This window comes from Nicotiana tabacum, chromosome 10 (assembly GCF_000715075.1).
Source record: "Nicotiana tabacum cultivar K326 chromosome 10, ASM71507v2, whole genome shotgun sequence".
Taxonomy (NCBI): Eukaryota; Viridiplantae; Streptophyta; class Magnoliopsida; order Solanales; family Solanaceae; genus Nicotiana; species Nicotiana tabacum.
This window is the reverse complement of record NC_134089.1, coordinates 19,305,983-19,319,458: the sequence shown is the minus strand read 5'-3', so window position 1 is coordinate 19,319,458 and position 13,476 is coordinate 19,305,983. Positions and strand designations below refer to the sequence as shown.

Sequence of the window (13,476 nt, the reverse complement as noted above, 5' to 3'; positions counted from 1 at the left end):
AATTATGATTTATTATGTTCTTGAATAATACTACGGATGCTTAAATTGATGATTCTCTGTGTTGAGCAAGGATTATGATTTTTCTCGTGGAATTACTTATGATTGAGTATTGGTGTTAGCTGAGGTAGTTAGATGTTGGAACAAGTTTGGTTATAGCTGTTTCTCCCTTGCCGGGACGTATTTACTGATACTGTCGATTCCCTTGTCGGGATAGTGTAGTTCTTTATTGATCCCTTGCCGGGACTCTTGTTATGATTGTTGTTGATTATATATGTGGATCGGATTGCATGCCGCAACAATATTATATGTGGATCCGGTTGCACGCCGCAACTGTGATAAAAGATATGGATTGGGTTGCTCGCCGCAACAGCGTTATATATTGGGATCGGGTTGCGCGCCGCAATAATTTTTGATACAAAGTGGTTATAGATTGGATACAAGTTTCTTGTTGTTTTGCCGTGAATTCTAAGTTGTCCTTACGCCGTTACTCTTGATTTACTGTTGATATTGATATACTCCTGCAACACGTACCCCCCTCCCATCTTTACTTGTTTATTCCTGTTTTATTTTCCGTTGTATATTATATAACTGCACAGGTTCATTTGGTAGTCTGGTCCTAGCCTCGTCACTACTTCGCCGAGGTTAGGCTAAGCATTTACCAGCACATGGGGTCGGTTGTGCTGATACTACACTTTGCACTATGTGCAGATCCCAAAGCAGCTCTTGGACCATAGTATTTGGGTGGCTACCTTCAGTCCACGCGGAGATCCAAGGTAGACCTGCAGGCGTCCGCAGGCCCTGGCGTCTCCTCTATCCTTTATTTCCTGTTTCATTTCCTTGATTCAGAAACAGTGTACCTTTTATTTTCAAACTTTGTATTTAGCACTCTTAGATCATCCGTGGTACTGTGACACCAGTTCTGGGTGATTAAGGCTTAAACAGTTGTAATAGATTCATATTTAAGATATTTTACTATATTTCTTCCGCTTAATGAAATTTCCACTTTTTTTTCACATTATTGCTTTATCAATGCTAAAAAGGTATAAAAATGGATAAAGGTAATATGTTCAATAATTGGCTTGCCTATCTCACATTAGTAGGCGTCATCACGACTCCCAAGAGTGGGAAATCCGGGTCGTGACAGCAGTGAAGACAAGCAAATGATCTAAGAGAAATAGAAACAAAATTTTTATTCAGTGTTATGCTTTGAGTACAATATGAATTAATTATGACTACTTAACTGAAATTTTACACTTAAAAGAAACATGAATGGCAGTTCCCCTTCAAAGGAAACTGCAGTAGTTATACATATACCGACTAAACATGTCATCGGCCTCCCAAATCGACAAAGATCCATCGCAATGGGAAGAAATCTCTACAAGTTATCGACGTCTGCCAAGGGCATTTTCCAATAGTTCCACAAGTTAAAATCTTCCTGCAACAATGAAAATACAATATAATTGAGTCAAAGCTCCAAGAAAACCACCCCCTTTGTAGAATTAAGAATGTCCACCCCCGGGGAAGAAAAATAGTAAAGGAAAGAAAAAGACTATGCTTTAGTTCTAGAAATTCTTGAATAAGAAAGAAAATGTATATCTAAAGATAGGAAAACATGATAATATGAAAGTGCCGATGATGTTAGAATTACTACAAACGAACGAAAAAGATATTAGAGTCTTGCTTACCTGCTCAACCATAGATGTAGGAGGGAACATGTCATTAACTAGAGTGTGCAATGAAGTATAGGATTTCACGTCAATTTGGTGGTTAATCGCTACCTCCCCCTGTAAGTCCAATTCAGCTTGTTAAGCAAGAGTGTAACTTGACAAATTGTACATTCCATTTTTACAATAAAGCAAAGGAAAGAGATTGAGAACCTTTGGGTTTATTATAAAGATTTTGCCTTTCGGAATTCCAATTTTTCTGTAACTGAGCTCATCGGTGTCCCTATTCCCAAAACCCGCATAAAAAGGGTTGTAATCTGCTGGGAAAAGTGCTTTGATGTCCTGAAATGTAGAAGAATATATTAGAAGGTGGCAAACTATTAGAGAGATACAAGAGGATTGAATCCACTGTCGTTTGGTTTGTGGGATGAGGAATAACAATCTTGGGATAGACTACGGGAATATTTTATTCCCCGTTTGGTTGAACTTTTGATTCTGGGATTAGCAATCCTGAGATAATTTACCACAAATATGGTATTATATTTATCCCACTCAATGTAGGATAACAAAATAACAAAAAATGCCGTTCTCCAAAGCTCTTTTTGCAAAGTTCTTTAAAAAATTCAAGGTTAAAATTGAAAATAAATGTTCATCCCAATTTAACTAGTGTAAAACCAAACACATGTTTTATATTATAACCCGTAATTCCATTTTCAGTCAAATGAACCAAACATATACCAATAAAAATATATCCACTAAATAATTTCATCATTGTCTGTGTATACACTACCCTCCCCAGACCCCACTTGTGGGATTATGTTGGGTATGTTGTTGTTCTTGTTGTGGTAATTTCATCAGAATCTAATCCACGTATTACAACCCCAACAACTATAATCCCCGTATAAATTGTTCACCAACCAAATGACCCCTTCAGGACTAGGCAAAAATAAGACTTAAGGTCCATTTGGTGCAATATTTGACTCTCTGGAAAAAACAAGACTAAATCACAATACAGCAATGGGACATATCTTAGAAATAGTTTCAACTGGACGTGTGAGACTATAATGTTGTCATTACCCTCCGACTATGTTAGAGAGCAAAATGTCGCTTCTAAAGTTCCAACCTGCTATCTATAAAAGGTTAGGAGAAGGTTGGATCTGTTCCATCTTTTTTTCTTGTTCTTCTTCTATCTTTTTCACTTTCTGGAGTATTTTCCCCTTGATTTTTCTGCTACAAATTTGTCAATTGGGAAGTGTATTTTCTTTTTTCCCTTTTTAAAAGGAGTATCAGTTCAGGATAACCTGCACACGCCTCTATCCTGAACACGCCTCGATTGATCCACTACAAACATGCTACCTCCCACCAGCACATATACCAAATAACTCTGTCGATCAAAGCTTAGCCAGATGGGAAGAATTACCTAATGTTGCTTATGCTGGAATTCGAACCTTGATTTTCAAGATTACCACTCCAACTCTTAGACCATCTGGTGACAAATTAGGGGCTTACATGCGGTATCTCTTGGATTTTTCTTCTATTTGTCCATTATTTCTCCAATTTCTTTTTGTTTAACTTTTTAGCTTAAAAAGGTTAAACTTTTGAAGCAACTTGTTAAAGTAGTGGACATTTGTTGTAGTTTACCAGACAAAAAAACTGAATGATAAAATATTATTATGGATTTTTGCGCTTTAAAGAAATAAAATTTGTGTAAATGTATTTGGTGCAAAATTATAATCAATATTGTACCAAATATAGAATCAGATTAGACTAAAATGCTGATAAGTTATCAGATATTTGATCTCGAAACCAAACATTGGTCAAGGATTTCAAGTCAGCCCTAAATCCCCTAATTAAAATCCCATCTAAAGAAAATAATATCCACTTTATCCATTCATTCGTACCAAGATACACGTGAAAGAACTGTCAGTCTTGGAGTACTTACCTCTAAGCAGGCAATCTTGAATTCATGAGGAGCTCTTCTTATAACTGCCACGACATAGAAGAGAAAAGGTAAATTTTGTCAGAGATCAAATTTATGCCAATTCCTTCTTAAAGGGGGGAAACAAATTGCACAGAATCATGCATGCAAAGTGCGACTCAAAATCTGAAGAAGATGACATGGCACCAACAATAGATCAATGGTCTTAATATGGAATCAAAAACCAGAGCTCAATGGGAAATTGGGAACGGAGGCATATAGAACTGACAGAAAAACCCTAGTACCAAGACAACATGTGTTGCTTCAACTACTCTTTTTATCATATCAGTAGGAAAAAGTCAGTCGACTTGCTATGGGCAAAGAGCTGAAGTTTCCGGATAATTCTCATTGAAACCAAACATCAAGAAACATGTGTAATTCGCATGCACAGATAATGCATTTCGACTCAGACTAAGGCAAAAGATGGACTTATGCTAAATATGTACTTACTTACCTTCTCTGTACAACGAGGGAAATAAACCATCAGGTGAAATAACAACAGGTCCAGGTGGTAAGGATTTCCCATCCTGCAGATTGTTACACGTTTCTGGTCAGTGAAATCTGTTACACAATCAGAATTCTACAAGAACGGACAAACAAACAGAGGCCAGATCCAAGAATTCTTTAGGTGGTGTATATAATCACAAATAGCGGTTAGACAAAATGCATCCTCCAAACCTCCTTTCCCCATAAAAGAAAGAAAAAAAAACACATGGAAGGTCTGAGAACAAAGCACAGGAGTCGGAGAATAAGAAATGAAAAGAACAGGTAATTAAAGCTAAATCTTCACCCCAACACCATGAGTGCCCAAAACATGTAAATACGGCAGTACTCTATTAGTCAGTTGGCTTTGAGCAAATTCTGTTCAGATTATTTGATTTTCTGCTTGTAGATTGGCAAACCAATCAACAGATCTATTTGTGCCTCTCTTCCTCAGCTAATTCATTTGTAGCAACATGTTTTACACCCAAGCAGGAAATAAAGCCAAAACTTTAAAACTCAGAACAACTTGCATAAGAAAACGCTAGATATAAAAAGCGAGAAAGGCAAGTTGAGAACAAGGCTGCTTATAGTTGTTCAATTTCCCAAAACTATAGAAATCCACAAGAGTGAAAGGCTCTACTTCACAAAAATATCTAACGGAGATGATTTCCTGTTGTCTCTTATCTTTTTCTTTTTATAAATATAGCAACCTTAAAAATCAAGCTATGCATCATAGGTCCCAAGCCTGATAACAAAGTTTGGATAGTTCACGGTCGATGAAAAAATAGTTTGGAATTGATGAGTAGTTGATTGGATTTTGATTGATATAGCAACCATCAATTAAATGAAAATAATCGTCATTTTGAAGTTTCTAGCATAACCATGGATATAAGCTTATGGCATGTCCCACCTAACCAAATTTGGAAACAGCTTCTTGAAGCCGTTCTGAGGTAGTATATTTGCTAGGACCGGATACAAAAAAAAAAAAGGTTTATATGGTTCACAAGGCCATTGGTGTTTGAATCTCAGACTACCAAGGTCTAAAGACATTTCTAGATATGTTCATTTGATCTCATTATATTCTCGCCTTGAAGTGTGGAGAAGAGGCGAGAGAGACAGAGGTGGAGTGAGGAAAGTGGAGACAACAACTGAACCCCTAGTAAACTATGGATACCTACCCTCACCCCCTAATTTCAGTTTTCAGTTTTCTCATTTAAAAAAAAAAATTCTACTCGTTGGAAACCTCACTGGAAAACAATGTTTCCCTGCACCGAGAATCAAAACAAACCGAACCGGAAAACCAAAAAATTTGTATCACACAAACCAGAATTTTTGGTTTGGTCAGTTTTCTTGGTTTAAACCAAATAATGCACAGCCCTACATGTAACAGAGTGCCTTCGGGAACATCTTATAAAATAGTAACGATATAGAGAAGATCAGCATGGCCTGTGCGCAAGGATGACATCGAGAAATGGTCCTACATGTAACAGAATCCAGCCAAAATGCTCCCTAAAATCTTCTGTATGTTTTAGAAAACTAAAAATTAGTGTCCTCGGTATTTCATGTATATGGGACTATGTTTACCTGTTTGAGATTGAACAGAAAACTTTTGGTCAGATAAGCTTGAACAATTGCCCGTGCGCTGAGAAAGAGTAGCTGATACCCATTTTCCTGCAATTACAAGACAGCACATCCATTATAAAATATTGAAGAAATATAGTTCAACATCAATGAAAATGGAAGTGAGAGTTCATAAATATTTGGCCAGCTTCGTGTTAGTCAATCATAGTACTTCGTAGTTCAAAAATAGCAAACAAAGAACAAGGAACACGCAGGGAATGGAGATATAACAAGTCATACTGTATACATATTACTCTTCAACCCAACTTTTGTACATTGTATAATGTCCGGCATGTTGAATCAAATACTCCGCCATGAGGTATGTAACTTTGCCAGGTCTCACCTAAGCAAGTATCTTATATAGGAGTCTTGTCATCCTGTATGAATGGGTCTGCGGATTAGCCCGCGACACTTTGTCTAAAGTTATGGCAACTAGAATACAGGGCTCTTCTATCTAAATCTTAAAATTCTTCCATGCTCATTTATGAACACCTTGGTTTTCCCCAGTTTTCCTAAGGATAAACCCTATATGATATCATCAAAGTTTTTCCTCTCTTTTGAAGATATATACGTTAAATAGATTTCCTGCTCATCTCTGGCAGATATGTTTATCATATCACATTAAATGTCATAGGCATAGCTCCCCCGCAAACATCTTTCTCGTGCTGAAGCATCAAATCCAGAATTGCCACACTATTTGAATTGGAGGAAAGTATTGGTTGTACTTTGTCTTAAGGAATTTTATCAAAATACAAAAGAATTGATGTGATGACTTGAAGACGAAGAAACATTAAAATATAGGACAGAGAAAAGGAATACCTTGATTGCAGAGAAAAGTCTAGCGATTCCGGAGTGGGTCCAGTCCTTTCCAACCAAAGGCATGAACTGACCAAGAACATCAGACCTAGACATAAATATGAACTTTTTAAGTACGTTATAAAACATGTGCTCGTCCACTCTACAAACGATAGTTACATAGTACGCTACCAGAATGAGATAATGTTCCAACAAACGGTCCTATTCTCACAATTCCAACTTATAATATTATTTTATGCTCTCAAATCAGGTTTCTTTATAATGCTTTAAAATTTATTAAACGAGGGGGCAAAACACGCCCATATACAAGAAGTACACTATAAAGTAGAAAACCTTACAAAAAGATATTGTTTTCTCACATCAGCTTAAAGATGAGAAATTTGGACATCTGATCCTATAGAAGGCTAACAAAATTTTGCAGCTTGAGGTTTAGTGATCCAAAAAGCTTACTTGGTAATAGTCCCATCAACATCAGAAATTACAATCCGAGTATTCCACTTCCACAAATATATATGGGCTTCAACCTGTTTTAAAAAGTTCGTTCAGCATTGCGATACGAACCAAAACAATAAAAAGACTACTATTTTTTTAAGTAAACATATTTGGCACAAGCAACACAACAAACCTTTTGCTCCCCTAGGACTCGAGTGGAAAAAATGAAAGTCACCAAATTCTGCCCCTCCTTCAGTTTTAAAGAGTCGATTTGATCAGAAGAAGGGACATTTGTTCTCACAAGTTGCTTGCGAGGAGATTCCTTAGCTCCTCGTGGTGCTGCTGTTTGTTCTGTAGGCTGGTTCAGTGAGCTTGATTCAGAATCAACAAACACCTCTTCATTTGATGCATTGCTACTTGTGTGTTCAATTGTCTTAACTCTTCTAAATGGAATTGGCCAAAGCCTCCATCGTCGTCCAGAAGGAGTTGAAGGCAACCCACTATCATCCTCTCCTGTTTTTAGGTTCTTCTCCTGCTCCACGGGTATGAAATCAGTAGATTCAACTGGTAGTTCCGTATTATACGCAGCCATCCCGAGAACGATTGGAGCAGCTTTGTCCCACTGTAAATAGTTTCCTTGAATTCGGACAACTAAATTTGGATTAGTAATTATTGAATTTGCAGAACTTCTGAATTCCTCCTCAGAAATGCGATTTGCATCAAAGGCTTCTCTAGCAGCAATGGAACCCATTCCAGCATGAAGAAAGTTCCTACAAAGAGATATCTCTACTCCTGCAGATATCACTAACAAAATGCGTGAACATAGTGAGAAGTAGAGCTAAATCGAACAACTAAATGAGACACTATAATTTTAATCAAAAACAAGAGGCATGCCGGCTTGTGCTTGAATCAGTTTCTGTACCTTTAAGCAAAGCTGCAGTCTGATCCTCCAAATTGTCACATTCAGTGCATTCACCTGATCCTTGCTCGCCATTTTGTGTCTCCTCTACTGCTAGAGTTACATCAGTCTGTTCCTTTGTGTCTGAAGCATTATGATCCAAGTCCAAGTCACTTTTCTGAAGGGTTACAACTTCAGGCTGTAAATCTCGTGATAGAGAACTGCAGGGAAGGTCGGAATCAGGAGTTAACCCATTTTCAGCTTCACTAATTGCAGGAGGACTCATGTGAGACTTCACTTCTACACCTTCAACGACTCCCTGAATCTCCGACTGAGAAACGGTATCTGACCGATTAACCTCATCCTCCGCCTGCATGGCTAATGCTGATAGCTCTAAACAGCTCTTGAATACGTCGTCCTTCTTAATGCTGCATGATGTGCTCTCCACAGTGCTATTCATGCAAAGATCTGATTCTCGGTGCTTCAGGTTATTTTCTGGAGTTTGATCAAGGTGCTTCCCATCAACTTCAGAGACTTCTACCTTGTGCTCGACTGTCGTGCTCTCGTTTTTCAGGTCGCAAGTATCTGCCGAGGCAACTTTAGATGTGTTCAGATCGCTGAAATAATCGTCAGCCCATGTGCCATCGCCTGAATTGAACTCTGAGCTATCATCACAAAATTCAGTACCCTGACCAGGACCCAGATGAAACTGGGGTGTGTCTAATTCGACATCTTCCGTATTCCTTTCAGACGACGAGATGGGTGCTGTCAGTATATGACCATCAACGCTTACTAGAACAACTTCAGAACCCGAATCCTGTGATTCTAAAACATGCTCCATATTTTCTAAATTATCATATCTACTGGATCCGTATTCTGATAAATCATCAAGAGAAGGCTGCTCATCCGGAAACTCGTAATATCTTCGGTCAGCATCCGAATCTGTCCTATTTAATCGATCCATACCCAATGTCACACGTTCGTCTCGTAATGGCAAATCAGCTGCAGCATTATACTCATCCTCCTCATTTTTAGACAGCACATCGTCTTTTCTACTTTCTTTATCGTTAACATTACCAAGATTACTACCATCCCCTTCACCTTTCAGGCTATCGGACTCCTTGAAGCCACCATTTTCCTCATTCTCATTGTCTCCGGTGACCTCTTTGATAAAATAAGCTTCACCGGAGTTATCAAGATACATGTGAAAATTGGCTTCTTTGCCATTAACTTCTATTCTAACTACCTTTTCTGCCCCCTTAAGAACACCCTGAAACTTACCAAATCGAACGTACCAAGGCGTGCTCCTAAAAGTCCCATCATGCTGTTTCACCACAATTATATCAACTGCTCCACCAAAAGGGTGAAATGGGGTGGCAACTGAGTATACACCCTGTGTTATAAAGCTACTAACTTTACCTACAACATTCATCTGTTCAACTACCAATAGACTTATATTCCCCCAAAAATACAGAATAATCAACAATTTAACCAAAACCTAAATGTTATACTACAATCTAAGAAACTGTCAAAACCAAACAGCTTCAGAATGATCCAATTGAATTGATCCCACAGATTACCAATCAAGAATACCTGCATGCAACAGATAAAAAAGGAAAAAAAATGTGAACATGCAGAGTATTGCAAATGACAAATTCAAGATCATATAAGAAGAATTTTAAAACCATAAAGAACAAAACTTTACATCAAGCATCTTGAAATTACAAAAACCCAAATGAGAATTCAATCCATATAATGCATGAGAACCAAAGAAATTAAGACCCCCCCCCCCCCCTCCACCTCCCCCTTCCCCCCTCCAAATTAGCAGAATAAATCATATACTTACAGATAGAAAAAAGGTGTATTCTTGAAAATCTTGGAAGCTCCAACGATCGATGGATCAAAATGAAAGTTAATCTCAGAGCTGAAGAGGGTTGAGACAAAAAATAAATTAGAAAATAATATCAAGAATTTTCTCCATTCAATTTATTTGTCTATATTATGTTATATATACAAAAAAGAATACCAGGAATATTATGAGGGTATCTTCTTTTTTTCTTTGATTTTCCTCTCTCTAGAAAGTAGGTGACTTCTGTTGATTTTTCTAATATAAAATATTTGTTAAATACAGCAAAAATAAATTCTGGAACAAAAGGGGATAATGAAGAATTAAATGAATTTTGGATAACAGACACAGCCAGAGTCAATAAATTCCTTCCAACTTGCCCAAAATATTACTGTCACCTCTCAAATCTTTCCTAAATGCACAATGTGAATAAATAGGTATTGTCCTTTCAACTGAAGACTACTGTTATTCCATAATTACCCTTGGAATTTATTGTAAGATTGGGTTGGTGAGGAGGGTATTTTTGGAAATTCAGTAACTGTGGTGAGGAGGGTATTTTTGGAAATTCAGTAACTGTTCGGTTCCATGGTGAAACGAGGTAAAGACAATTATTGGACTCTGTTGCAGTTCGAATGTAAGTTGGGGCGTTGGGCCTTCATTTTTTTTCGTTTGTATTAATAAATATTTTTAAATTATTTATTTTTTATAAAGTTAATAGTACTACTTATGTTTTCTGGTTCTCAAGAAAGGGTTTCTAGGTTGAATAAGGAAAAAAGAAAATAAAGGACTTCTAGAACAAGATCCTAACTTCCTAAGAAGTATCGCCTTCTCATTTTTTTAATATATCTTATGAGAAGCCATCTCTTGGCCAATGCAAATTGGTTTTACAATTTAGACAATTTATTTAAATTAATTGCTCTTATTTTATGAGTATGAGGGTCGTCCAAAATAGCCTATTTGCCTTCCAAGGTAAGATTAAGGATGCATACACATTACTCTCCCAAATCCTACTTATGGAATTATATTGAATTTTTTTTATTGTTGTTGTAATTACTCTTATTTTATGTGATATATTTTTTATAGTTTATGTTAAAATATTATTTATTTAATTATTTGAAAAATATTTATTATTATTCTTATTCAAGTTTTACCTATAATAGCTTAAAAAATCAAATTTTCATCGGAACAGAGTGTATGAAAATACATGAATGAAATTGTCACCCACTCTTAATGTAATAATAAATAAAATTTTGATACTTTACATATATTTAGTTCATGTGTCAAAAATCTTTTTTTATTTTTGAAAATATCATGTCCAATCAAACATCGTCACATAAAAAGGAATAAAAAATATAACTCTATCAAAGTGATACGGGGTTATAATTTATAAAAGCAATTTTCATGCTCACTTACTGAAAAGATGCCATAGGCGAGAAAAAAAAAAGGACATATCGGGAGTGTTATAAAAATGGAAAAGAAAGAGGCGAAGTTAGTGGTTATAGCGGCTAAGATTATGGTATTTGGACGTCTGTATGAGGAACACGGCCGCAAAGGCAAGGGCAAGAAGTTGTACCTGTTGTCCAAGGTGAGGGAGAGGAAGGCCCATGACTTGCACCAAGTCAAGTGAATCAAAGACGAAGATGGCAAAGTATTGATGGATGAGGCACATATCCCGGTAAACAAATTAAGGTAGTGGCGGTGGAAGGGGCAATGCATTAGATGAGTAGGGACAGAGCAAAATCCCGGTAGAATTTTGGAAGAACGCAGCCCGAGGAGGTTTGGAGTGGCTCACTGAGTTGTTTAATGTTATTTTTAGGATGAAGAAGATGCCCAAATAATGGAGGTGGAGTATAATAGTTCCATTATATAAGAACAAGGGTGATATCTAAAATTACAATAACTATAATGGTATAAAGTTGTTGAGTCATACTATGAAGGTTTAGGAGAAGGTGGTGAAAGTCAGGGTCAGGAGGAGCGTGTCTATTTTCAAGAACTAATTCGAATTCATGTTGGGATATTCGACTATAGAAGCGATTCATCTGGTGAGGAGACTAGTGGAGCAGTATAGGGAAAGGAAGAAGGACTTGCATATGGTGTTCATAGACCTTGAAAAACGTACAATAAAGTTTAGAGGTTAGTGGCGTTTTGGTGGCGTACATTAGGGTGATTAAGGATATGTATGATGGTGCTAACACTTGGGTGAGGACTATGAGAGGTGACTCAGAGCACTTTCTTGTTGTGATAGGGATGCACCAGGGATTGGCTCTTAGCCTGTTTTTATTTGCCTCGGCGATGGATGCATTCTATTTGCCGATGATATTGCATGATCAACGAGAGTGAGGCGGGATTAACGCAAGGTTGGAGGTTTGGAAACAAACCTTGAAGTCTAAAGATTTCAAGCGGAGCAGGACCAAAATAAAATATTTGAAGTGCAAATTCAGTGACGGGACTCATGAAACAGACGTTGGATGTGAAGCTTGATACTCAAGTTATCCCCAAGAGAGGTAGCTTCAAGTATCTCGGGTCTATAGTCTAAGGTAACTGGAAAATTGACGTGGATGCCGCATATCATATTGGAGCGAGATGGATGAAATAGAGACTCAGATCCGGTATTTTATGTGATAAAAATGTGTCGTCAAGACTTAAGGGTAAATTTTACATAGTAGTTATTCAACCAATTATGTTGTAATAGGGATTGGTGTTGGTCAGTCAACAACTCCTATGTGCAAAAGATGAAAGTAACAGAAATAGGGATATTGAGATGCATGTGCGGGTGTACCAGGAGAGATAAGATTAGGAATGAAGCTATTCAGGACAAAGTGGGAGTGGCCTCCGTGGAGGATAAGATGCAGAAGGCAAGACTGAGATGGTTCATGCATGTTAAGAGGAGAAACGTTGATGCTCCCGTTAGGAGGTATGAGAGGTTGGCCATGGCGGGTTTGAGAAGAGGTCTAGGAAGACCAAAGAAGTACTGGGGAGGGGTGAGTCGGGACATGGCGCTATTTCGGTTTATTGGGGACATGACCCTTAATAGAAAGGTGTGCAAGTCGAGGATTAGGGTAGAAGGTTAGTATGTAGTTGAAAGTTCTCATTTTCTTACCAGTAGTTTTAGTAGCATTCATGTTCCTTCATATTCTTAGAACTTTATTATGTTATGTGGTGTAGTTTGCCTCTGATATTGTATTCCTTGTTGTTACTAATTGGCAATACTACTTATTCTTTTTCTTTCTCTCTTCCTTTTCTTTCCTTTTCTTCTACTCCTCCTCCCCCTCCTTCTTCTTCTTTTCACCCTTTTTGAGACGGGGGTCTATTGGAAACATCATCTCTATCTTCATTAGGTAGAGGTAAGATCTGCGTATACACTACCCTCTCCAGATCCCATATATAAGAATATACTGAATTTGTTATTGTTGTTACTGAACCTTAATCAAAGTTAATAGAGTTAAGTAACATGATAATCTTCGAAATACAAATTATTCAAACCTATATTCTGCTACTAAGCAGCACATTCACGCACTGATTAAAATAACAAATAGTCTTAAAATATTACCACTTGTTTTTTACAAAAGAGAAAACCCCTCAAAACTACTGTCTGTCTCTTTCACCATAAGCAATCAAGTTTGTATGTTTGTTTTCACGCAAAGCTCATGGAGTTAGCTATAGAAAGTTCATTTTGTTAACTTATTACTTTAAAGTTACCCCACGTTTCTAGTCACTGTGTTCTTAGAAATGACTGTTT

General features: G+C 37.2%; 1 protein-coding gene and 1 pseudogene across 2 annotated transcripts; one reads left to right on the top strand and one right to left on the bottom strand.

The window, feature by feature from the left end:
- Nucleotides 1-1,166: 1,166 nt before the first annotated feature.
- Nucleotides 1,167-10,140, bottom strand: LOC107794090 (phosphatidate phosphatase PAH1). Of its 2 annotated transcripts, none has more exons than XM_016616550.2 (12): nt 9,918-10,140; nt 9,738-9,815; nt 7,916-9,484; nt 7,187-7,797; nt 7,012-7,085; nt 6,565-6,649; nt 5,710-5,796; nt 4,097-4,169; nt 3,607-3,650; nt 1,878-2,006; nt 1,686-1,784; nt 1,167-1,435 (listed from the first exon to the last, which is right to left on the bottom strand). In XM_016616550.2, exons 3-12 carry the CDS (start codon nt 9,321-9,323, stop codon nt 1,376-1,378), a joined length of 2,670 nt encoding a protein of 889 aa, XP_016472036.1. In that variant the 5' UTR covers nt 9,324-9,484; nt 9,738-9,815; nt 9,918-10,140; the 3' UTR covers nt 1,167-1,375. The 2 variants fall into 2 exon arrangements, with proteins under 2 accessions (XP_016472036.1, XP_016472051.1); XM_016616565.2 differs by having other exon boundaries at nt 7,187-7,785.
- On the top strand, nt 5,517-5,611 carry LOC142165604 (U6 spliceosomal RNA; annotated as a pseudogene).
- Nucleotides 10,141-13,476: the final 3,336 nt, after the last annotated feature.

Coding starts and splice junctions, on each gene's coding strand:
- LOC107794090 (XM_016616550.2), bottom strand. CDS start 9,323: ATGAATGTTGTAGGTAAAGTTAGTAGCTTTATAACACAGGGTGTATAC. Junction 7,798..7,915: donor GACTGCAGCTTTGCTTAAAG/GTACAGAAACTG, acceptor GCATTTTGTTAG/TGATATCTGCAGGAGTAGAG. Junction 5,797..6,564: donor GACTTTTCTCTGCAATCAAG/GTATTCCTTTTC, acceptor TTGTAATTGCAG/GAAAATGGGTATCAGCTACT.